Below are 26,281 nucleotides of genomic sequence, written 5' to 3' on the forward strand. Positions count from 1 at the left end.
CAGAGAACCCTGCCGCTGGTGGCGAGTGGGGCATGAATAGGCAAGCTCTTACGGCTGGCGGGTACAGCTTTCACTGGTGGGGGGCGGGGGGGGGGACGACTTGGGATGGGAACTCATTGGAAGGGAATAAACTGGCAAGTTGACTCTCTCAAGCTTTTGAGAGGTTAAAGGGAAGTTCTACTGCAAGGACAATGCCTCTTGCTGAGGGGCTACTGGTGAGTTTGAGGAAGGCAAAGACTAGGGTCCTCCATCAGCTATTCCAGGTGACACGCCACAGGGAAAACCCTACACGCAAGCGGATGTCTCAAAGAAATGGCACGGGCTTCATCCAGAGATTGGACGGGAAATGTATACCTAAAATGAAGCAACTGAGGTGCCTATGCTCTTTGATTTAGCATTTTGGTCTCCAGTCCAGAAAAAGTTGAGGGCTTAAGACCTGAAGTGACACAATGTCATGTTCACCGTACAACAGAACTTCTACCCATTGGACCCCAAGGAAGTCTGAAAATCAGCGGCACTCTTGGCTTGAGATCTGATGCCACCATCTTCTGGGTTTTTCAGGAAAACCGTATAGAGATGCTGCTTCAACTGCCAACAGTGGACTTGGCCTTACACCTGAGGGTGCAATGGAGAGAAGCAGATGGGGCCAAGGGACCCATTGCTCCATGACAACATAAAAGCAGCAACGTGCAAACGCTGAGCGTGCATAACATTCTGATGTCATCCTGTTCTTTTCCGTTTCAGTTCACCAACATCGGCTTCATCAGAGGACTGGACGAAAAATAAATATATACGTAAAACGAAATTCAATTAGGGTGGTTTTCACACACAGGTCAGCGGCGGTTCACTGCAGGCTGTGGGGAGGAGCGACCGCAAAGGGGATGGGAGAGCACGGGAAACGCTCAGAAGCTATGAAACACAGTGCGGCCACGCTTTAAAAAGAGCGGGCCACCTGTTAGAAAGCGCAGGCCCGACACTGCTGAGTGCTGACTGCCCCCTCGGCCCTTTTCGGAAGCCTTGATACCTTCTGACTCTTACCTCCCACAACCTGCCTCAGGCCACGACTAAGCTGAGCCTCACTTTCCATAGTTTGCATTGCAAAAACCAGTCAATAAATGCCTTTCCCAACTAAGCTTTTCCCCCTCTTCAACTCTACTGCCCCAACCCTTTCTTCTACCATCAAGGGTCATTTGTTATTAGCCAAGGACAAAAACACAGCTGCCTCTTTCTCAGCAGAACAGTTCAAGGCACAGAGAAGGTACAGTTAATGTGACCAAATCTGTCAACTACTAAATGCAACACCTTTTGGGTTATTCTGTCACGTCGGAGAAGCCAAACATGAGACTCGTGGGACCAGGTGGCGAGGAAGCACTTACACAAGTGCCTTCCGTCCACTGGGGATGACGGCTGTCATTGCTTCCCACCGCAGGCGCCAGCCAGCGAAGGGCCCGAGGCATTACCGGTGTCTCTGGCCAGTTGGTCAGTGGAGCAGCGGACACCTGGTGGCTTGTAAATGACGACACAAGCTGTGTACTTGGTTACCAAGTCCAAAATTTGGACCGAAGGGCTGGACTATGAAGAATAGTGAAGGCACGTACACAAAGAGGGGACAACAGCTCTTCGGTACAGGTTGTGCTCATTGCCTTACCCACCGCGCCCACTTAGGGTGTGTTCTGAGAAAAGCCTGGCCACCAAGGTAGCACGTCCTGGAGCGTGAGGAGGGTGTGTGTGGAAGGGTCACAGGACCCGAGGAGAGAAGGCACGCAGACCTTTAGTCATCAAGCTGGGTCTGGAGGCCTCCTGTTGTGGATACGGGATTTTAGGCAATTACAGTCCCTCGGCTGTTCATTCTACAGGCTGAGTGAATGACAGCTCATACCCTTCCGGGCTGCCTGTGCAGCTGAAGATGCCTGCACGTGCAAGCAGAGGCAACAAAAATGCAACCCTGAGCGCCGCGATCGATTCCGGGCCCTTACATTCCAGTGCTGGGAAGCGGCGAGACTCGCGCACGCGGTGCTTCACACCGCAACTCCCCTGCCCCGGACAGGCTGTCCCAACACGGGGGCCGCGCCACACACTCTAAGTTCGCAGTTGCTGGAAGTCAGTAATCAAGTCCTTGCAAAATGTTGTTCCCTATTCCTGGTGCATGACAAGACCCCGCTTCAGATTTTAGGAATGGAACAGAAACTCTGAGATTCATTATTTAGAGAATACTTTATTAGTTTCTGTAATCAAACCCATGTAGATTAAGACCTTACATATTTAATACAGTGCGTTACCCCTGTACAAATGGAAAAAAAATTATGTTGAACGTTTCTAGACCAATATGGCTGTTAATTTCTGTACAATGCCAACCCAACACGGTACAACTGGGATAGTTTTTCCAAAGTTGACAGCACAGCTAGAGTTTCCAAAAATTCAAATTATATATATATGTATATATATATTTATTTATATAAAAAGACCAATAGCAGTATGTTATGCATCAATAGCAGCAACAGCTTTTCCAGGTTCTGCAGTCATCTGAACAAAATTATAGAGACATCCAGCACACTCCATTAAAAAAAAAAAAAAAAAAGTAAAAAACAAATCCCCAGAAAACAGCAAAGTTCTGTTACTGTTGTGGTACCTGGCACCATTTTTTTTTTTATTAGCTTCTCCATCATCATCTGGAAAGAAAACATTCTGGAATAACGTCATTAGAAACAGCTCTGATCAAGCACGGTCACAACCACGCATCGTAAGCAGGGACAACATGGTTTACACTCACAGAGGTATGAATAGTACTGTCCTACAGCTAGAATACTAGAGGGCACAATGACAAAGGCATTATTTGAGACTTGATTTTGTTTCCCCAGCAGAGGGCCCAGCCGGAAGGGCAGAGCGCCACACTCTGGCAAGATGTGCACCTTGTCCAACAGGATTTCCCTTTGTTAGCGGCACCATTCTAGGTACTCCCTGCTCTTCACGAGTATCAGCTAAAAACCGTTTTAAAAAGATCAACCAAACCAAACCAAACCCCCGCCCCCAATCACACCCCCCTGGACGCACACTCAGATGGCCGAGGAGGTGGGCAAGGCTCGCCCCGACCAGTCCTCACCGCAGCCGCCGCGCCGGAGGAGGGGCTGGCACCCCCAGGGGCGAGGGGCGCAGCAGCCACACCCTGGCCCGTGGGGTGAGCTTGGGAGGCTGCTGCCACTGCCTCACCGTGGTTCACTCGTCCAGGAAGAAGGGGAGGTCGGCTATGATACTGTGTGTTCAACGCGGTCACCACTGGAAAAGCAGCAAGCTGCCGGGGCGAGCCAGGCTCCTCTGCGCAGCCCCGGCCCTCGTCGCCACTCCCCCCGCCCGGGGCCCGCCGATGCCCAGACTGCAGCTGAAGGACTGCAGGGAGCGGCTGCGCCGCCGGCTGGGCCCGCCTCGCTGACAGGCTGGGCTACTCCTCGGCAGTGCTCCTCTCCTCTTGTTCCCGGTGTCCCATCTAACCATGATGATTTAGTTCTAAAGGGTGTGCACTCCAGGACTGTGTGCGTGTCTGCATGTAAATTCAGATGCATGGCAACCAACAGGGTGCGTGTTGTGTGGTGGGTGCGGCTTGTGTCAGGGTGAACGGCTCCTGTGCCCCCCGTGTGCCTCCGAGCTCCGGACAGGATCATGTCACGGCCTTTACCCCTTTGGCTGCTGGCACTGCCTGACCGCGTCCTTCCTCCTCCCCCTTGCCCCTCCCCCAGGCCCTGCCATAAACCACAGCCTTTTAAGATTTTGTTTCTTCGGTTTTGATGGCCTGAGGTTTGATGGGTCCAGTTCGAACAGGCTTGGTGGCCATGGTGGGTGCAGGAGGGGGCTTTTCTTCGACTTTTTCCTGACAGACACCAGGGGCCTCGGCCAGTGTTTCCGGAGGTTTGCCCGCATCGCCGTCCACCTTCGGGGCCTTGCCGCCTATCTGTTTGCTCTGCTGTTGTTCAGAGAAGAAGCGCTGCGTGGACTGAAGAACCTCTGCTCTCTGCTTTGCCTTAAAGAATGAGAAACAACAACTGAAGACGCTGCAGCATCACCAAAGCCTGTCAATCACTCTCAGTTAGAATCCTCTCACCAATCACCAATCAGCTTTCCCCACGCTGGTTTGATCCAAACCAAAAGTACCTCATTGATCTTTTAATGGATAGATTTCTTCCTATCTGAAAACATTCCAAGTGATTTTTTAAAAAAAATATTTAAAAAGATCAGGACCACCTCCCACCACCTTTTCCAAGTTTGCCCTCTTATAAGATAATAAAATAGGAGTTGCTGTTGGTTTGTATCTTGTCTGGAACAAACCTTATTGATATCAAATTTTACTTAGGGAGCCTGCTTGCAAACTTGAAAACATATATGTAACACTTAAAACTTCTAGTTATCAACATGTGGTCTACAATAAAATGAAAAGGAAGCACTTATATTGCGGCATTACCAACACCTAGGACCAAATGTCTTGTGGCTGAGTCCTCTTCCCACAGCTCTCTTCTGCAGGGGAAGAGCATCAGAAATTAGTAACTACAACCTCACTGGATCACTGAGTTCTGAGAGCTCCTACCGCACTCTGAGCTGGTAACATCATCGCCTCATTTTAATGCCTGCGTGCCCCACGTGTACACACACTTACGTCGGCCTGTCGATGGCACCGCTGCAGTCTACATTCCTACAGCTCTTGCATATGACAAAGCCCCGCCTCTATGGGTCCACTGCACTGTCCGAAACTCTGAAGCAGTTTTCAAGAAATCTGTGCCCTTCCCCACCCCGTTATTAAGCTACAATGTCATTTCCAACAAGGGAATTTATGGAAAGTCAAGCGCCAAGGAGCCAGAAACAGAACAGAAACCATGACCACACAGCATCCAGGGATGTCTACACATATGCTGGCGTCTGTTCCAGCCACGGACAGAAGCCCAGGCACACGGCCGCGAGAACAGCAGGCAACACATAAGGTGAGCCTTGCTGTAGGGCAGTCTTTACACCTGGCCACTCAGGGACAGGAACAAGGCTGCCGGCCCGGAGGGCCCTCGGCCAGCCTGCCCAGTTCTCTACAGGACTGGCACAACACGCTCCTCGTTCCAAGGAAGCCTGGTGGCGGCCCTGGCCCTGCTCGGGAGCGGGAAGCTTGTCTTTGTTCTGGTCGGACCTGACACAGATTAACAACAACAGGCAAAATGATGAGGGCCTCGCAAGGCCAGTCTTGGTGAACACAAAGGTACACGGTCAGCCGGCTGCAAAGGCAGACGGGGAAGGTTTCTGCTGCAAAAACTGTCCCCACACAGACTCCTACAGGCACTCCTCTGCGTTAGCACACCTCCCGGGCTTCGTGCCTCTCACTGTGAAGGATCCCAAAGTGCTTGTTTGAGTTCTGCACCTACAACTACACAAACTGTGGTGGAACGCAGCCACTTCATGGGTGGGCACAAAGGAGTATGGGACAATTTGAGAAGGATGTTGGACTTGGTGACTCACGGAAGAAGGGAAATCAAGTCAGGTAACATGTCTCACCCATCAAAGTTCCACAGAACCATGATTTATAATGTAAGCTTGGGGAAGTGGCGGGGGAGAAAAAGAAAAGAAAATGGGGAAGCCTATCACAGTCCATATTTTTTTGCTCTTCCAAAAAATGTAGTGGCTAAACTCAGATCTCCCTCAAGTATTTATTTTATAAGCAATTCATTTGGCCACAGAGTTTAAAATGTTAACTTGTTTGCTGACAATAGTTGCAAAAGGAAAAAAAAAAAAAGGAAAAAAAAGGAAAAAAAGAAAAAAAAGGTGGGGGAAACAGGGAGAAAAATAAAGTAAATAATAATAATAATGACGATGATAAAAAGGAACAACTGAGAGGGACCGGCTCGGCCACGCCTGCCGGGACGCGTGGTCAGGGCCCAGAGCATCGAAGACGTGGCTCAGACAGAGGGTCGCTCTGGCGGCTGCCAGCGCTGTACTAACCTTCATGTCTTGTTCAGCCTTCAGCGCGGCCTGGGCCTGAGTGCCTCTGGCTCCAGCCAGCGATCCACAAGGACCCCTGGCTACATGTGGCACACGAGCATGGCTCATGAGGCCTGTGGTCAGCGGAGGAGGCATCTGACTGGCCAGTGCCATTGGTGGCCTCTGAACGGGCGCTGGGAAGGTGTTAGTATGTGGGGCTCTTACCAATGGAGGGACCAGGTTAGGCTGAGAGAGAATCTGAGTGAAAAAAAAAAAAAAAACATACAACATTAAACTGTTAAAAAAATTTTTTTTGCCAACTAGACCGGTTGGCTCATCCCAGAGTAAATCTGTACCAATTCCGCCAGGGAGGGAAGTGTACAATCGCGCCACCCCAGCACCAGGACCTGGGTGCCAGACCCCGCCGGGAGACTCTGGCGGGGCCTTGGGCAGAGCGTGCCGTGGCACTTCCGGTGCCGCGTCTGAAGGGGAGACAGGGTGGCTACTACTTAGGATAGCTTTTGAAAAAGGTATAATTGCAGAAAAGGAATACACCTATACCAAACATAATCAGAAAACAAATAAAAACAATGCGGATTTGACAAATACATGTTTTCTCAGGTACCAATTCTAGTTAGTGAGCCTTCTGATCAATTTTAGTGAGTCGTTCCATCGGAGCAGCAAAGGGGAGTGAGGCTGACGTTTTTGTACATGTATCAAATATCTTTTGGAAAATTTACTTCAACTACACAGTTGTCTTTAAAAAAAAAAAAAAAAAAAAAAAATCAAAACCCAAAAGCAAACAAACAAAAAACCCTGGAAAACTCTAAGCACTGGGACCCTTCTCTGAAAAGTCAACTTCTTAAAAAAGATAAAAGGAACCGAACTTGGATTTTCAGAGCTGTGTGGGGAATCTGCTTCTACTGCCTGCTTTAGACCTATAGTGATCTGTGTCTAGCTAGAAACTGCAGAGACTGGACTTAAATCTCATCAATTTACTGTTAAATAGGAAACCGTTTCTCATCAAAAACTGTGTGCCTACACCAGTTATAATAGGGCCAGACTATAAAATCAGAGAAGCCGCCGGGTCAGCAAGCACCGGCACGCAAATCGTCCTCGTTTCTCACTTGTATCCGCCCACCTGGGGTGCAAACTGTGCAGGAAACGGCTGGGTCATTCTCACAGTGGCGGGGGCTGCCTGGAACTGCTTCTGATAGACAATGCTGCTCATTTTGCTGGACTGGCTGTTCGGACTTGTGGAAGTGGCCCTTGGAAAGAAGTCGTCACTGGTCAGTATGGCAGTGCCAGATAAATGACGCTGTTAGATTCCTAGAGAGTGCGCTTGGTAGACTCATCACGTCCGGTTGTTGATGAGAATTTACCAAGGTGAGTCACCAAACAGCACGGGCAGTGGAGAGACATTGGAGGGGCAGAGGTGAGAAAGGATACTGGCTACATCTGCCCTGTATTTAAAAGTTTTTCTTGAAATACAGTATAACGAACACATTCTTAAAAATTCAACAGCTTAGCATTTCAGATAAAAACTATCAGAAGGTCTTGTGCTTACCATAGGGCTGGCGACACAGTACACATCTAACAAATAAATGGTGCTCAGTTATTTGGGAATTCTATAGCAAATACAAATGCCCGTTTTACCGGAAGGGACTAGAGGTGGGTGTGGTGCTTCTTCCGCTGATTGGAGGTGTGCCTGGTTTTATATCAATGCCACTTCCAAAGGCCTTTAGTTCCATTTCAGACATCTGAGAAAGAGCATAAAATAAACCTAACATTTCTGCAATCCCATAAGCTAACGTGCTGTATTTAGTATTCTATATATGAAAACTTAATCCACCAAAGGGCAAAGGACCTCAGTAGCAAAATCTTCTATCAGTTTCAAACAAATTAACAAGGCCAAATTTGTGGCTAAGAAGTCAAAGAGGCAGTGTAAATGCAATTCTCCCACAAAATCTGTGAATTCCTTGGTCAGAGGTAAAACACAGAGGCAGCAAACACATTTAAAGCATACTGTGATTTCCTAGAGGGTGGCAAAACTAACACGTGTGGCTTTTTCAGGCCACACAACGCCCACCTCCATCCAGCCTTCCCGCACTTACTTTCCCTGTGGCTGCCATCATGCTGTGCTGGGCTCCAGCAGGGATCAGCCCCCGGAAAGGCTGGCTGACCTGCGCAGGGCGGCTCAGGCTCTGGGCCTGGGCCTGGGGAGCGCCGTGCTGCAATGGGGGCTGCAGAGTCTGAGGCAGAGCGATCAAAGGCTGCCCGGCGGACCCGAAGTTAGGCAGGGAGAGCTGGGACGCTGGCAAAGGCACGGTCACCTAGGACACAAGCAAACCAAGCTGGAGCGGTCGGCTTGCACGGAGCACGGCGTACGTACACCCCCTTCACTGTAACGCCACTCTTCAAATACTCAAGGGATTTCAAACAGAAGACGTCAATCTATTAATACACTGCACGTGGAAATCTTCTCCATGGTGACTGTCTTCGTTCTTTCATTAAAGGTGCAACAAAATAACAAACTAGCAGTGAAGAAATTATTTAACTGAAATAATTATAACTATCTTTGAATTAATCTACATGTCGTATAACCACAGAATACAATAAAGTCATGGGGATACATTTTAAGAAAGTAGTCATAACTTCCCAAATAGCAATTTATTTTCAGTGTCAATAAGAATAAATATAGTTGAGTTGTCACCCCTGAAAAAGCCACCAAAAATAGCTATGAGAAAATGACTTAGGGCTTGCCTCTCTCGCCTTGCCCCCCCGCCAACTTTTAAAGAATAAGCTCACGATTAATGATATTCTAAGAGACAGCTTAAAAAAAAAAACACATTTTTTCCCACTGAAAACTATTATAATCCTACACTTAAGAAATGTGTTTGTCCACATTGATGTTTCTCTCCCTTTCTCCCTCCCTTCCCGTCTATTTAAAAAAATAAAGGCAAAAGCAGTATACACTCAATCCATTAAAAAAAAACCAGAAACACAACCCAAACATCTCTGCCATTCGCCCTCTGCCACACAGCCCTACATATTACAGCCATCAGTGCGGTGGTCTTTAGTCTCCCTTTGCCTCTGGCACAAAAGCGTAAAGTACCTATCACACTTACATGTAAACGCATATCCCTAAGGGCAGCTTTCCAACGTTTATATTCATGGGGTCCTTTGTTAAAACAATTACATGGAAACCCATTACAAAAATTAAAATAAAAAGCAGAACCGACTCAAGTGGGAGAGGGGAGATGGGTGTTGTGGGACCTGCTGGTGGATCCCGCAGAAGTCCCAGGACATCTCAGAGAAAAGCCTGAGAACTACCACACATCTCCCCATCTTGGTTCTATTTAAATTTCCAAACAGCAGCAGCAGAAGCAGTAGGAGGAGGAGGAGGAGTAATAATATTAATAATAATGAAAACTGAGGAAATTTACCATGCCGTAGTTTACCTGCTGGAGAGTACTCGGTGACTGGGCAGTGTTGTAAAAGCTTGTCTGGCCAGGCTGCTGTACTTGTCCAGAATAAAGATTTGAAGCCTGGGTAAGATTTGCTCTCGCCTAGAAAACAGCAATAAGAAAACAGCAGTAAGATTTTTAAAATTTCCAATTCAGATATCAAGGTTATGGCTTCAAAGCAATCTTTAAGAGTTTCAGTATTATTTAAAAAGAAGACCTTCGTTTTTCCATTGTGTCTTTCAACATTCTGCTTTAAAACTGTCCTGAGTCACCTGCCACATGAGCACGCAACGGCGACGCAGCCCTGGGCGCTGCTGGAATTACCTGCAGGAGGTGCGTGTCGATCAGCTGCGAGCCCCCCAGCCCCGACGCCTGGCCCAGCTGATGCTCGTACAGTATGGGAATAGGCTGGGTGCTGGAAGTCTGCTGAAAGGCAAGGCCCGACTGTGCCTTGGCGAGCTCCTGGTGCTGGACGGCTGGGAAGTTGTGAATGGCAGTGCCAGAAAGGACCACGGACGGCTGCGACAGGCTGCTCTGCATGAAGGCTGGCTGAGACCTGCACAGGCATGGAAGCGAGAAGGCTGCGTCAGAGGTCAGGTCTACCAGGGACCTGGAGCCCTTCCGGAGGAGTGGCCTAAATGTCCAAGTGCTCAATCAGCCTAAGAAAAGAGGCAGACAACACAGACCTCCTCTGGGGTCCCATGTCTGGAAAAGGGCTCCCTCTTCCCAGAAACTGAGGTTTCCCCTCCTGAACAATGAGAATGACTCTCCCTTTGTGTACTTACTAGCAAGCTCAGAGCCAAACCTCCCATTTTCTCTTTGGTGCTGGCACTGCATTTAATTTACAGCACGAAGAGCTCTGACTTTTATTATCTGTATCTCATGACATCCTCTCGTTTATTTCTCACAGGAGGCCTCAAGACCCCTATGGAACGAAGCCAAGTACTAGTTGGTATTAGGATCATTCATGAAGTATCAATTTTTTTAAAAAATTGAGGTATAACATATTAACATAATGACTTGGTATTTGTATATTGCAAAATGATCAACACGGTAAGTCTAGTTAACACCTATCTACATACAGTTACATATTTTCCAAATGATGAGAATTTTTAAGACTTACTCTCTTAGCAACTTTGAGGTATGCAACACAGTATAATGATCAAAGGATGCAAAACTTCCAGTTGTAAAACAGTGAGTCACAGAGCTGTAATGTACACCATGACAACAATTTGAAAAAATTTAAGAAAAACCTCAATGCTGAAATAACCCTTTGGGATAGAGACCTCCAATCTATACTTCATAAAATGCTAAGATAAAAAGTAACTAACTGAATGAAAGCAGTGGATTAAAGATCATCTTACCAATAACGTTGTACTTTGTAAAATGACACATGGCAGGACAAAAGCCACTGCGCGCAGGAGTGTTAATCTAGGGTCACAAGTAATCTTAACAATGTCTCCTTGTAATTTATGCTTCAAATATAAAATGGGAAAACAGGGATATTGTGAAACTGTGCTGGTAGAAATTAATTCAGGGATCCCCATCAACAAACACAAACCACCCAGACAGAGCAGGGGCAGCGGAATGATGTGGCAGACACAAACTGCTTTCGAAGTCTAAGCCTGTGCCTTCCAACACCATGGCCACGATTACAGACACAGCTCACGCTGTATTTCTACCCAACGGGCCTGCTCTTCCAAGGCACCTGCGCCAACAGGAGTGCAGATACTGCCGCGCTCTGTGCGCCTCCGCAGGGCCGTGGGGCTGTTCCCCGGTCGGTCTCTCACCAGCCTCTGTCGGAGCTGGAAAGGAGTGTAACTCTTCAACGTTTATGGCAGCCAACACCAATTAAAAGGAGACTGGTTTGTGAGATTGAATCTGTTTACTATTTCTGAACTAGAAACTCTAAGTTTTTTTTTGTTTTTTTTATACCACAAATTCCAAGATAACCCTAAATTTAATAAAAGAGACAGCCTCTAACTTCTAGTTGGAGTAAATAGTTTTAATTTTACAGGAAGACTATTTTTTGGAATAAGCAAACTAAATGATAGAGTAATACCAGAAAATAAAACATACAATTATACAGATGTACTAAATTTTACTAAGAATCTTTAATCAAAAAATGAAAGTGACAGCCACATTTTCCAAGTTTACTAATAATTCTGCTGTTAAGGAAAGGTGGCTGGCTGAACCTGACCTTGTGTAGGAATGTAGTTTATGCAATCTAGAAGAAATGAGCTATGTCAATGATTTTCCATCCTTATTAGTTCATGAGACACAAACTAGCTACTAAAATTCTGCGGCACACCAAAAATATATTATGTCGGTCTGACCAAAAAAAAAAAAAAAAAAAAAAAGGTATTATTTTGATTAATTCACACTGGACAGCTATTGTTGTGTTAGCTGTTGTCATTTTGAAAGTGTGACCATCTAAGGAGAACGAGGTCAGTGCCCAACTAAATCGTCAGGGACTGCATGCTTTAAAAATTCTTGCAGCACACTGGTTGAAAATTGCTGAGCTTCATCAATCGATGCCAAGTCCCATCTATAAAGTATGGAAATTATATTGGAACCGCATCAAAACCCAACACATTTCTAAAAGCCAATGCACAGCTCTGCAGCCCTCCTAGGCGGCCCTAGGAAGGAATTTACTTTTTGCTGTGGGGGCTGCAGGCACTGCCCCGAGCAGGGGTGAGGGCAGCCGGGCCGTAAGCGCGGCTGCCTCCGCCTCCTGCTCTCTCCAAGGTGGAGATGAGTCTCCTGTGGGTGAACACAGGCTCTGTCGCTTATGTGCAGTGTAACCTGAGGTAAAAAACAACAACAAAAAATGCAGAACCCAACCCTGGCAAGTCTCCACTCCTCCTGGCAGGCGGGGACGACACGGCCTACCTTAGACGGTGGGGCCAGGGCTCCTGTCCCGAGTCCCTGTGTGCAGAGGCGGGGGCACACTCGCGCGCACCGCCACGGCCGCTCTTCACGCTCGGCCCTCCACTCCTCTTTCTCACCGCGTTCTGCCCTGGTCTGAGCCCTGCCTGACACGGCACGCAGCAGCAAGATGGCACTTACACTTGTGAGACCCTCAGGAGTTATTTTCTGTGTTTTCTAATTGTCCTGAGGTTGCTGTCACCCTCTTCCCCAAGAAGCTTTGAGGCTTGAAGCTTTAAGTCTGACTGAAACGACCAGCGGCTGAGGTTCATGACATACAATCAATGTGATTAATGACAGAATGCAGTTTGTAACAGTCGCCCTAGCTGGTCAGGCGAAGGAAGCAGCAGGGGGATATGGCTAGAAAGCTCAGCAAGTACAATGCCTCCAACCACAGACACATTTTGAAGCGTTTACCTGTACGGCTGAAGGGAAGAGCTGAATAATTCCTGTGCCTGGGAAACGGCGGGCGCAGCACCCAAACTCAGCTGGGCCTGGTGCTGCCCTTGCAGCGGCGCGTAGATGGGGATCGGGATCTGCTGCACGGAGGCCGGCTGCCACGCAAGGAGAGAGGGGGTGTGAGCGGCATGACCGCGCGGGGCCGGGGGGACAAAACTCGCTACAACACGGATAAAAGATTGATGCCATGTACCAGTTTCCTTTTAACACAAAACCAAGTGTAAACATTTACATTTTCCTTTCAATCCATTCCTTGATTCCACATTGTTAACCATTAAGTTTTGGCAAAATTTGGTAAAGTTTTTACATTGGTAATCATGGGCTGTCCCGCATGAGCAAAAGAAGAGTCTACCACTTGTAGCTGGAGAAAACTGCTGCACCGTAAGACTGCCACGGAGCCAGCGCGGGACCGGGGGGCCTGCGGCGCTCACCTGAGACAGGCCGGGCTGGAAGCCCTGCTGCTGGGCCAGTGACGGCGGGGCCAGCCGTGCGTGCTGGGTGTTGAACAGGTGACTGGTGTCCATGTAGAAAGCTGGGATCTGAGCTGCGTGCCCCCGGGGAAAAACAAGCAGCAGTAAGAGTCTGCGTCTCAGAGTTTAACAGATTGGTATGTGCAAGTTAAAACAGCGAAACTCTAGTGCGTGTCCAAGTATCAGAAACAGATACTCTCATATGCTGTCAACGGGGTACAAACTAGTAAAATTTTGCATATTCCACTAAAATTAAAAATGAACCTGTTTAACAGCCAACTCACTCCAGTTTTAAATCTATCAACCAGAGTTCAGCAAAATATTTAACAGATCTGATATTTAATCACTGAAAGAATTTGGAACAGATTTTTTAAAACAGATTTCTATGTAGTATACACTGTTTTGCAATTTGCTGTTTTTAATGTTGAGAAGAACTTCCCATATTGTTTTAACTTTGCCACCACTGCAAATGGTACCACAATGAATGAACACCCGCACACATATATCTCTGATTAGTAAGTACACAGATAAACTTAGTAATTATGAAACCGTTACTACTGTATGTATACATAAAATACTGTGAGATATTTTTCAGTAAGTATTATGACAATTTATATGCTCGCCAGCAAGGCACTTATTAATAAGAGCCCAATATAATTTCCATGATCCTTACAGATACTGGGTATTAAAGACACTGGTTATCAATCTTTCTACTATTGCCCACATGCAAAGGCAAGAAATAGCCTCACTGTTATTTTAAATTTAAATCATTAGTGAGTTTGAGTATTATTCAAATGTTTATTTACTATTTAGTTCAGATTAACATTGTGACATTTAGTGACACAAGTTACCCCACCCTCAATATATAATTTTTTCTTCTTTGCTATTTTCTTAGGTTCTTCCCCATGAACTTTATTATCAATCTGTCAAGTTTCAGGTAACAAACTTTCATAATGACTGGAATAACATCAAATGACCAAGTTATTTCTCATATTATCAGAAGCTAACTTGTCTGACACACACGTAAGGGACACTGGTCAAGAGCCCCCGAGTGCCTGTCAAGAAGACAGAGCAGTCACTTCTACCCGGAACTGGACTCGCAAAGCAGGTCACAGGTATCTGAACGGAAAGGGTGCCCGGGAAGAGAAGGACGCTGGACTCGCTCACGCTCCAGCCTGGAGCCCTTACCGGCGGCAGACTGGGAGACGTAGACCTGTGGGCTCTGCTGCTGCTGGGCGATGAGGGAGGGCACGCAGCTCAGCTGTGAGAAGTGGCTGGCGGACGGCAGGCTGCTCGTCTGCAACTGCTGGGGCTTCACTTTGCAGATGTTAGGGGGGTCTGACGTGGTTGTAGATTTTGTGCTCAGAGAAGAGGTAGTGTATGTACCAGCTCCTATATTTGGGAGAGGGGTAAAATAAGGGAACAATGTTGTCTATTTTAAAGTGCCGCTGCTGTTCACAGTAAAATAACTCAGGTGCCAAGTGGAAAGTGGAAAATTAATGTTCGTGCCCCCACCATGTACTTAAAGCTGCAGACACCCCAGGGTAAAAGGAGACATGTCATTATACTGACTACCTCTTCCCTCTCTCTCCAGCACCCCCTTGTGTATGCCTTAAAAACTAGAAAAATAAATGAGACATTATATAACTTGAAAGATCAGTATTTCTGTTGATCGATGAGCTCTAATGACGGCAACACTGCAGCAAATTACAACACTGGTATCTGATTAAAAGGTGAGACGTAGCAATCATTTACTGTCAGACGTCTAACGGTGCTGTACCTAAGACAGCACCAAGATCAAGGGACCTCTGCTCTTCCACAAGCGTCTCTACCAGCAGGATGACAAGAAGGCCCTCACGGAAAAATTCATCCTAGCTGAGGGACCCTGGAAAGCTACAGACCTGGAAAAAAGGAGATCACTGGGTCCACAGAAAAGAGCTAGAAGCTTGGCAGTGCCGCCACCCCCTGACCTCCCCACAGGCCCCCGGTGGCGGAGCGGGGCCCCAGCCGGAGCCAGGGAGCAGAACAGGGGCAGGAAATGCTGCGCAGCAGAAGGCGCACAGCTGGCACGCTCTGTTTGATTTGAATCTCCAGGTTTGTCTTAATAAATACCAATACATACTTCTGATTCCAAACAGTATCAAAATAACTGCAGTATAACCCAAAGGCCAGTTGTTTTGGTACTTAAAACTAGCAGAAGAGTGACAGGAAAATAAAAAGCAGCACTGCCACCGGTAAAGACGGCTGTCAAAAAAGGTCCACTCTTCGCTGGAAATACTGTGTAACCACAGTACACTGTGCGGGAAAGGCGCCTGCCGCTGCTCTGGAAACATTAGAGAACACTGGGGAGCTCGCGGTAAAATTTCTCCGTTCGGTAAAAGGGTGCATTTCCCCAGAGTCAGGCATTGTAGAAACAGCCCCTGTGACTCTCTGCGAACTGTAAAGCCTCCCAAATGATAGGACTGCACACTAGTGAAAAAGTAAGGGAAGAAAATCACCTTTGTAACTTGGGGTGCTGAAGGACTCTCCTTAAAAACAAATAAAACAAGACCCAAAAAACAGTGGATATCATCTACTCAAAAAACAGAGACTGGAAGTTCTACCTCTAACTCTTCACCAGAAAATATGTTAACCTAATAGATTTAGGACAATACTTCCTTCAAATTACATACAGACTGTAAAGACTTTAAAAGCTATATGATTGTTTTATTTTTGAGTTAGTTTAATTAGCTGTATATGAACTCAAAAGTAAAAAACGAGAGGTAAATTTTATAGAAATATTTACAGAAACAATAAAATTTTCTCCACCAATTACTTATTAGTATCCATATGGGGGTGGGGCACAACAGGGGAGAAGAGAAGGTCCAGCCAAGTGTTTTAATAAGCCACCAAGAAACGTCTGCTAAACTAAAACTGGGAAGCTAAAGAGAGGGGAGTGGGCAAGAATGGCAGTGAGTTACATCACGCACAATCTGACAGCTCTTGCAAACAGTATTTTGGGGAGAGTCAACAAAAAGTCAGGCCAAGAAATCGACGGCATCTGAAGGCTCTCAAAGGAAAGGCACGCAGGCTTCTACCTGACAGCGAGGCGGTGGGGGTGACCGAGGCGACGGGGATCTGCGGCACGGACGCGCTGGAGAAGGAGCTGTAATTCGCACCGCCCGGCCCGCCGGCACCGCTGCCACCCCCACTGGCAGCTGGCGGGGCTGCGGAAGTTACTGGAGACCCCTTTTCCCGCACATTTGGAGAATTCTCCCACGCTTTCCGGGCAGACTCCATCTGCAGTGAAATGGGAAACAAGTTACTATGCTAACATAGAATATAGAACACACATACATACATGTACATAAATATACTGTACACATGTACATATATCTACATTTAAATTCCAAATATCTTTCAGAAACCACAAAAATAAAAGATGAAGACCCAAGGATTTATAAACCTTTCATTCCCCTCCTGCATCTCTATTTTTTTACTTAAATTGGGAGGCAGCGGGCCTTAAAGATGTCTCTACAGGGACCTTGCTGGCAGCTCTGGCAAACAGGCCAATGAGATACAATGGCACAGCTCCTGTATCTGGGCCCGAGCCCCTGCCTTGACCGGTGACTAAGACAACGGAGCACCAGGTCCTCCAGGGCTGGCTGAAGGCTCTGAGTCTAGTGTGAAAGAGACGCCAGGCCCCTTTTTGTTTGGCTCTTTTATGCTCAGTGTTTTAAAAGCTGGTGTGGCTCACTGGGTTGGGCAGCACCCTGCAAACCGAAAGGTCATCGGTTCAATTCCCAGTCAGTGCACATGCCTGGGTTGCAGGTGTGGCCCCCTAACCTGGGCGTGTGCCCAGAGGCAACCAATCCGTGTTTCTCTCCCCACCCCCACCAGGAATCAATCAAAGATAGATAGATAGATAAATAAATAAATAAATAAAACGAACTAACGAACGAATGAGCAGTAATGTAAGCAGACAGGTTTTAGGCTTGGGCGCAGCAGAGACACATTTCCCACATGGCCACCCCGGGGCACTTCCAGGCACTAACTGCCGCCATTTGTACTCGGGGCTACTGGTGTTAGCTATAGTCTCCTAGCCTCTGAAATGGTAGAAACAGGTCTTATTTCAATCCATTTTCAGTCTCTCTAGAGCAGTGATGTTCAACAGACATAAAAGTCTGAAGTTTTTAGTTCCACTAGTGGACATAAAATTCAGTTGCAATGTCTTACACGAGTATACTACTTTTTAACAAGATTTTTAAATCTCATGGTTATGAAGTTTGTAGGTTCGCTGTATCCACTTTTAAATTTTTAACCTTATTTTCATTTTAAGAATTTAAGAAATATTACATATCTCCCTGCTTTCCTGTTAAAACACACACTATATATAATTTAACCTTTTTAATGACTGTTATCTCCATAAATTAAAAATACAATACACTTTTATGTTTGCTTACATCTTTTCTTCACAAGCACCTTGCATGCTGGTTTCACATGTGTTTAATTTTAAAACAAAAGTTGTTTTCTTTATATTGTTTTTGGGGTGTATGTGTGTGTGTTAAAAAACAACTTAATGCAATTTCCTTGTACTATCTGAGATTCTGTGGTTTAGAGCAATTTTATACAGTACACTACAATGTCTTTTATACCAGTTTTATAGTGCTGAAAACATGAATTATTGCTAATGAAACTTGTGTAAGATACAGGCCACATACATTTGGCTTTATTTTATTTCTAAAACAGCAAGAAAATTTAGGTTCCAATTTTGGAAATTCAAGGAAACTAAAAAGTATAATCACTTAATTATATTCATTTTCCCTCTTGGTAAATATACTGTCAATAATACTCATAATAGAACTTCTCTATACATTTTGTGTTACTGAAATAGATGTCAGAAGTAAAAATAAGGACACTAGAGAAAGTTTTAAGCTAATGAAATTTAATTCTAACTGTATATTACTTCTTGAAGTATTAAAAACATTGCGTAATGTTAAAGGATTTTCCTGAAGAATTAACAACTGGCCTGAAGACTAATTAATGATACTGTATTGTTTATGTGACATCAGACTAGGGCCTTGAATAATATAACGCAGAGCATGAAACACAGGCTGAGACGGCCGTTCCAGTGGAGGAGCAGCAACCAGGCTGAGGGGCTGGCAGCGGACAGTCCGAACCCGGCGGGGGCGGCAACGGCACAGCGCCGTGGCGGCTGCTGTACGAAATGTCCTAGTCTTGCCTCACGCGTACTAAGCCTCTGAAGAAGGTAGGGGGCAAGAAGGCAAGTGTCCAGGAGGCTGGAGATTCCAACAGAAGAGTCTAGAAGCGAACACTGGCCACATCAGAGAATGACTTAGTTTGCTCCTCACCTGAAGACCACCACCAAACCAATTCCCTGCCGGCCAGTGCCACTTGAGGAGGCCCTGCTGTTAACAGAGGTAAATACTTGCCTTAAAAACCCCTCATTTAATTCCATGTCTGCACTTTTTTAACGAGTGACTAATCTTGAGATGAACTCATTTCAAATACTCTCAAACAACTCTGACAAAGCATTAGTAATGTAACTCAAAATTATAAGGACAATAGGAGACAAAAAACAAACAAGCCTAAACTTGACCTCAAAAAGCATGTGTCTAAAATTTCTTTTGCATCCTTATTCAAAAAGTATCCAGTAATAATTGATTCAAAATCATTTGCATTAATCAACTACCTCTTCTAAAATATTCTAACTACTACACTGCTTTCATTCAACTCACACATGACTGACAGGACAGACAGAGAATTAGTATTTTTATCATCATTTGTACTTAGGATAAAGACATGCAATATCAAACCAGTTGTTTCTTTGTGCACAGCTAATATATCCAAAAATTATTACAATCTGTAAGAGGAATTAGTTACAAACATGGAATATAAATGTGCTCCTGTAATTTTAAGACCAATTCACAAGCGTAACAGTCTTACTTTAGATAGGAGGATATCAAGTCACTGCTAAGTGGTATTAGAACCTATTAAAAGTTCAAGGTGTAATTTGACATTGCTCTACTTCCTCAGCTTGGTACTGTGGCCTACCACATAAAACCAGTAAAAAAACCGCAGAAGAGCACTGTTAGCCTATGCGCCCTTGCATGCAACAACCAAGGAGCTTTAGTGATGGGATGTCATACGTACCTTGAAGGTGAGGCTGAACGTCGTGGGAGGACCTGGAGTTAGGCTGGCGCTCTGCTGCGCAGTCTCCCTCTTGGGGAGGGGAAGGGCGCTGGGCAGGGGCACCTGCGAAGGCACGCGACACGCATCACCATCGAGCGCTCTGGGTCTGCCGCAAAAGCCGCTGGGGCAATGCTGCCGGGCTCGAAGGGCGTTTTATTTTTCATCAGAGCCCACTGGAGTATTTGATTACTTAGAGTTACACTGTATTTATAGTAATTGATAATTAGATAAAACAAACTCCTGAAGAGAATTATTACCTGCCTTTTCGTGGAGGAATTGAAAGAGTCTGTCCCCAATATAAGGGTATGCACATGAAGGCAGTGCTTCTCACTGTCACTGAATTCCCCAAGCAACAGCAACAGCAGGATCGTGGCACTTACTGTTAGACTCTCGGAAGTGTTAGAGACTCACTACCCATGTGGCTTTTTTTCCTTTAAGTCTCTAGACCTTGAGATTTCTGTGATGTCCTACTTACTATATGACCGACTTTGATGGTTTACTCAGATGTTTGGGAACAGAGACCGAGATGGCAGAGGTGTCAGGTAATCACTTTGTGACACCGGGGAGTATCTAATGGAGAGTCTAATACCATGGACTCCCTCGTAGAGATTGGCTGTGCTAGAATAATCTTCAACATACTCAAAACAACTCTACTATCAGATAACACTAACCAATAAACATTGGCAAAGATCCCAAAAAAGTGTATCAAGCTTCAAGAAGAGAAATAAGCCTCTTTTTGAAAAGACAGGACTCCCAACAGAACTCCCAAGCAGGTTACAATGAAGGAAACAGAAACATTTCAAAAGGTCCTAAAACTTTGGATTTTGTTTTTAACATTGTAATACCCAAGTTCAAAGTCACCACCACACCGGACACAACTGATACTGTGAAATCATTCCAAATCAACGACCACTCACAGTGTGCCCTGGCCCAGGCTGAGCTTTCTGATGTCAAGCACAGTCTGGACACACCGCTCACGATCAAAGGCAGACCAGTCACTGACACCCAAGTCCCTACCCCTCCGTGGTCTCTGTGCACAAGTCACCACGTTCGCTAGCCTTGCAAGCCAATGCTCAAGAGCATTTCCAATGACTTTTAAAAGGGTCTGAGAATAACCTTTCCTTCATTTTTCCTCTTTCATAAATTAATTTTTAGACAATAGTTAGAAAAGCATCATAAGCTTTCTTGAAAAGTAACACCTAAGAAATACTCTCTATTTTTAAAAAATGAGTAAAGACACCACAATTCAAGTACAATTAACTTTACTGAGCTGTTACTGATTCAGCATTTGATAACTGACAGTGACATTAGCACTTAATTTCCCAGAAGTCTTTTTGTCCTTTCCAAGTTTTCCATTACTTCCTACAGTAAGTTAAGTAAATTTCAACCTTTCTCCGAAAGATCAAGGGAGTGGTTTTGGCACACAAAATGAAGTGTTATAACAGCTAAAAGTTAGACAAATTACATTAATTAGCTCCTAAACTGTGCTCCTATCACAAAGAGAAATGTGCGATGCACTTTTTTCTCCTTTTCCGCTCAGTTACACAGTAGTAGTCTCTCAGCTGTGTGACAGAGGGGGATTAAGTGGCCCCTGATGCAGGTCACCTCTCTGAAATTCTATATACTTGATGTTAAGGGAACAACAGAAAGCACAGGAAAACGTTTGTACAAAGACATAACCAAGATTTTTATTCTCAAAACAACAGTTAAAGCCTTGTGTGAGACTTTTAACTACATCTATAAAGGCTATTTCTTGAAAAGAAAATGCCTTTGCTTATCGCAGAGGACAACATTTTAAAAAGAGAGCAGCTGACCAAGCGTCCCCATCCCTGTCCTCCAGAACAAGGACCACACACGTAACTCCTAGAAAGCTCTTCTACCACAGCAGGCCACCCTGTTCCCGTGGGTGTTCAACTTGTCGGTCAGCGGGCCAGGCAAAATGATGGGCCAGGACGACTTCTAACACCGCTCTGAACCATAACGTGGTCGCTCGGGGAAACCCGGGCCAGGTTTACGTGACTTGTCATCGCGCTTTAATAAAGCACTGAAGAATTGTTGAAGTGCTTACATATACAGTACAGCTCAACCTTCACAACAGGAATGTTGCTGTTAAGGCTCCCTATGAAAGAGAATACCTGAATCTTTGGTAACACTGTTTTAATTGAGTAAGCTTTCACTGCATTACCAAAAGGTTTCATTTCAGAACAGTATCACAAAAAAAAAAAAAAAAAAAAAAAAAAAGCTGAATCTGTAGAATGTGAGAGCTAAGAACAAAAATTCTTACCAAAACCAGGTTAATAGGATTAGCACGTATGAAACCAACCCTAAGCACAAGCCTGGATCTTAAATGGAAAGCAGATGACTTTTAGGGGAAAAAACAAAAACTCAGCTTTAACATTTTTGCTAATTACATTATAGTGCTCCTAAATACAAATTTGGTACCAACTCTCTCCCTGAGAAGAGTTAGATATTGGTCACACAGTGTCTGTTAGACAGCAAAAGCCAGGTTCCTATCCCAACTCGCCACTCAGGTTGATTACTTACATTATTGACCAAAGTATCTTCCATCTTTGCATTATTAGTAGCCACAGTGTTAGGCAGAGAAGAAGAAGGTGTGGTATAGTCTGTTACAGACTCCTGTGGAGTAGTAATAGAAAAAAACACGTTTCAGACTGAATCAATGAGCCACCTTCTAAGGGCAGCCGAACAGCTACAACGTCGTGGAGAGCGGGGGAGGAGAGCAGCCCTTAAGCGTCACCTACCTCAAACCTTGACCAATACCCACAGTGGCGAAAACAAACATGAACTACCACCAAAATGACACCATTTGCACTCTTGCTGGGGTCCTCTACATTTTTACAACATGTATTGGGGGGAAAAAAAGCACTGCATACTATTAGGACGTTGCCAACCAACAGAACTCGATGTGTCATTTCCGTGGATTACTCAAAGAACCTGTGTGTGGGCCTCACGCTCTACCATGATCTACTGCTTACTTTCAACTGTTGATTTTTTTATTTTCTTCAAAATAAAACAGTGTAGGTAAATGAATATCAACATCTTAGCTACTGCAATTCACTAGGATTTAGGATGAACTTCTTATCATAGTGAAACTTCCCTTTACATATGGTAGAACTGAACCATATGAACTCTTACAAGAGAAATATGCAAATAATACAAAAGATTCCCTCCACCTTTCTTCTCAATGAGCATGTGTCCTAGAACAGCAGACGGGAATCTGCTGCTCCCACGAGTGCTAATTCCTTTAAGTTACATAATGAACTTGCTCAATGAGTTTTAAATGTATGTATCTCTCATTCAATGCGGTTCCTAAGTGCAAGGCAACTACTTCCTCTGGTGCTCAATCAGTGAAACAGTGATCTTTTCCAACCCTGCAAGAAAACTGGCTATACTGAATTACTAAAGCTCGCTTAGTTCCTGACTTCACAATCTCACTAGTGGGCAAAATAAGGCTTTACTGCAACTCCGTGAACAAAAGAAAAAGTGACGCAGGTCAACTCTTCCAAAGCCTACAAACCCAATTAAAAACATTTTAATCTGGTGTGGACATTTTTCACTTTGAACTACCGAATGGTCCGGACATGAGAGTCAATTTCTACAGAAAGAATAATTTATTGTAAGGAATTTCTTTAGATCACATACGCGTATCATGGAACAAAAACCTTCTCTTTAGAAATACTGTAATAACCCATATAGTCTACAGAATTATATGGCTCAAGGGAAAAAAAAAGGCAGAGGGCTGTGGCTTCAGACATAACTTGCGTGAGCTGCACTGGGAGCGCCTGCGCGCTGCTCACCTTCACGTTAGAGGCATACTCTGCAGATGACACGGAGATCATCGGGCCGATCTCTGTGGACATTTCTGAAGCTGCTTTGGTTTCCTTTGCCGCCACAGGATCTGCGCTTCTGACTGCGGCCGGGCTCGGTTTCTCTTGTCCTTCTGGCTCCACCTGTTGGGCGTCTTTTACTTTTCTATTTTTTAGTGACCGTTCTTTTCCAATAGGACCAGGCTTATGTTCTTTGTTTTCAACTGGACTCAAGTCTGGAAGCTAAAAGTCAAAGTTCATAGCAAAAAGACATCACGATCAAAGGCATTCACTGAACACCAAACTCCACCTAGAACCATTACCTGCTCCCATTAAGTGCTCGTGGTTTTGATACAACGCCACCTGCAGTGGGGACTGTGTTTACCTTCTGGGCTTTGATGGGGCCTGCCCGTGGCTGCTTCTGCCGCTGCTCTTTAGGTTCAGGTATTTTATCAGTAGTTTTTTCCGAAAGCACAGGAACAATTTCATTTTCGTTCCCGTTCGAAGCTGGAGCACCAAACTGAATTGTGTCAATCCCAATTTCAACTCCACTTTCTTGACCATTCTTTGTTCTCTAGTAAGAGAATATTTAAAAACTTGCTATGAAAACAGAGTTCAGATCGGACAGAATGAGTTACGCAGCAGCACACATTTTAAAGTTTATTAGCAAGGTTTGAGGCAACCTATGAACTGAGATTAACTGACGTTATGCTTTAAGAGATCTTCTCTTTAACAACAATTATTTGAATGTATTAGGAAAAAAACTGGTAAAATGAAAACTAGGATAAGACTCAAGTTTTTAAAGTCCTGACTTTATGTGTCCTGAGTGTGATCAGGGGCCAATCAGCCTTAGGTTATTTCATCACATATATGGTTCTAAAAGCACCAAACACAGAAAGATACCATCAGCAAGAAACAGACAGATGAATGAATGAATGAATGAACGGGGGAGAGAAGACAGCAATGCCAGCGTTGCCTACTTCTAAGTGTGCTTTGAAAACAGAATAACAATACTTATTTACGTAGCACCTTCTGTGTGCTAGGCACCGACACAGGCTTGGGCAACCTAACTCACCAAACTTACATTATAATGATTGGAGGAAATAAACAACCCAAAAGTTAGATAACTTAGCTATGCAATAATTAAACTATGGTTAAGCCACTTCAGATTGGTCGATGGAGAAAAGCCCCAGGAGGTCACACTGAAAGCGTTTCTGGCAGAGCAAACACCTAGGAAAAAGGTCCAGCGTGAGCAAGGCTGGCAGGGCTGGAACACAGAAGGTTAGGGACAGTGGGAGGAGATGAAGGAGCAGAAAGGGAGGCGGCACAGGGCTTTGGAAGCCAGAGGATGTTTGTAACCATTACTTAATCTTTTCATGGAAGGACAAATGAAGAAACAAAACCAGGGACGAAGTTCAACTTGAGTCCCTCATCTTACAATCGAATCACCACATTATACCATTTTTGGACCCCCTGAACTTAGTGTGCCAATTCCTGTGTAAGGTTACTGGTGTATTTATCAGTGTAACAATGCCAACGGGATTAGTAAGGCATGTTATTCAGATTTATTTTTAATATCTGAATACCCACTTTCACATACAAGTAAACAATGACGTAACTTAGAATAAGAACTTCTATGTGCTTTAGTTGATGTTGAAATGCTACTGTGAGGTCAGTATAAATGTAGTATTAGAAGAGCAAATGGCAGGAATTAATGAGTGAAAGCTATTAATTTTGTGTACCAAAAACAAATAAAAACTGGTAAGAACTGACAATTAATACAACTATTTATTAGACAGTTTTAGGGAGACCATTATACCCTTTGAAATAAAAATGTTTAGGAAATATATGTAATACAAGGAAGGAAAAGAAAGCTTAGATTATAATATTGATCATTGTGAATCTACTTAGTGTAACTAACATTCATAGTATTAAAATATTAATCATGAAGAACTCTATTTCACTAGTCATTCAAGAAGTCCCATTACAAAATATTTTTCATCCAGTGAAATAATTTAAAACTAAACTACCAACTTTGTTGATTCAAAATTTCACAAGGAAATGCTCCAAAGTCATGGACAATAAACACATCATCATCACAAAATCTCATTCTAACCAGAAAAAAACAATAAAATGAAGGAAAAAAAGGGATACCAAAATATCTTGCTCCTCCTACCTGCTGAAGGCAAAGTAAGCAACCTTTTAGTATTGCAAACTTGTTGCAGATTGCAAGAAAAACCTTGCAGCTGAGAGTGTGGAGAAATTGCTATGCCTGTACTTTATATAAATTAAACACCTGGACCAAACATTTTAAAATTACAAAATCTGGTGCACCCATGTAAAGCAAAGAAACAAACCCTCCACTTTATCCTTCATGTCAGCATAAAAATCTTGAACCTTCAGGGCAAGAAATGCTGTAATTAATCATAATGTCAATACTACAGGTAGAATAGAAAGAATTCAGCTGAGATCTTAAAATATGGAATCCAGTGACTGTTAATTCTACTTGTACCAGGAGTTTCTCTGTGGAACATTTAAAATGGATGAGGAGGCCTCCCCAGACCCATGTCAGAAGCTGTAGCGGGGGGAGGGGCAGCAGATAGAGTTCTTTAAACAAACCTCAACTACATCTTCATCTACCACCCCACTTCTCTGCTCCTCCTCTAGAGCAAAGCCATGTTCTCTATGCTCTTCTTCCCTGCCAATTTTCTTACATGCACTGTGGCCAGCCCGCCGGGCTTCCCCACCTGCCTGCAGCCCCACCGCGCGGCTCCTGTCCAGGTCGCCTGCGGCCTCCACGCGGCTAATCCGACTGTCAGTCCGCATGGCCTATCTGACTTGACCTGCCAGCATCTGACACACGTGATGTATCCCTTTCTTTCAACTCATTTTTGCTTGGTTTCCAGGTCACCTTTCCAACCATTTAGCTTTTCCCATCTCTTGTATCTCCCTAGGACTTGAGTTTTTAATTCTCTTTTCTTTTTTACTTATAACT

The 26,281-nt window shown here is 44.7% G+C and overlaps 1 protein-coding gene across 16 annotated transcripts in view; it reads right to left on the minus strand.

The window, feature by feature from the left end:
- Positions 1–3,347: 3,347 nt before the first annotated feature.
- Positions 3,348–26,281, minus strand: part of PRRC2C (proline rich coiled-coil 2C) — a 76,875-nt gene continuing 53,941 nt past the window's right edge. For 4 of the 16 annotated variants that reach the window (XM_054587771.1, XM_054587773.1, XM_054587770.1 and 1 more), the window contains exons 21-35: positions 23,672–23,860; positions 23,278–23,529; positions 22,004–22,096; positions 19,421–19,522; positions 16,345–16,546; positions 14,456–14,659; positions 13,229–13,341; positions 12,756–12,892; positions 9,735–9,966; positions 9,390–9,512; positions 8,058–8,276; positions 7,600–7,703; positions 7,085–7,211; positions 5,965–6,201; positions 3,348–4,012 (exon numbers count right to left, since the gene is read on the minus strand). In XM_054587771.1, coding sequence (XP_054443746.1) covers positions 3,755–4,012; positions 5,965–6,201; positions 7,085–7,211; positions 7,600–7,703; positions 8,058–8,276; positions 9,390–9,512; positions 9,735–9,966; positions 12,756–12,892; positions 13,229–13,341; positions 14,456–14,659; positions 16,345–16,546; positions 19,421–19,522; positions 22,004–22,096; positions 23,278–23,529; positions 23,672–23,860 — 2,592 coding nt within the window. In that variant the 3' untranslated portion in view covers positions 3,348–3,754. Of the gene's footprint in view, positions 4,013–4,450; positions 4,504–5,964; positions 6,202–7,070; positions 7,212–7,599; positions 7,704–8,057; positions 8,277–9,389; positions 9,513–9,734; positions 9,967–12,755; positions 12,893–13,228; positions 13,342–14,455; positions 14,660–16,344; positions 16,547–19,420; positions 19,523–22,003; positions 22,097–23,277; positions 23,530–23,671; positions 23,861–26,281 lie in introns of those variants that run through there. The other 12 variants (XM_054587774.1, XM_054587772.1, XM_054587778.1 and 9 more) reach the window with 10 other exon arrangements.

This window comes from Pteronotus mesoamericanus, unplaced genomic scaffold (assembly GCF_021234165.1).
Source record: "Pteronotus mesoamericanus isolate MK-2021 breed Mesoamerican mustached bat unplaced genomic scaffold, CSHL_Meso_final scaffold_1186, whole genome shotgun sequence".
NCBI classification, from domain to species: Eukaryota; Metazoa; Chordata; class Mammalia; order Chiroptera; family Mormoopidae; genus Pteronotus; species Pteronotus mesoamericanus.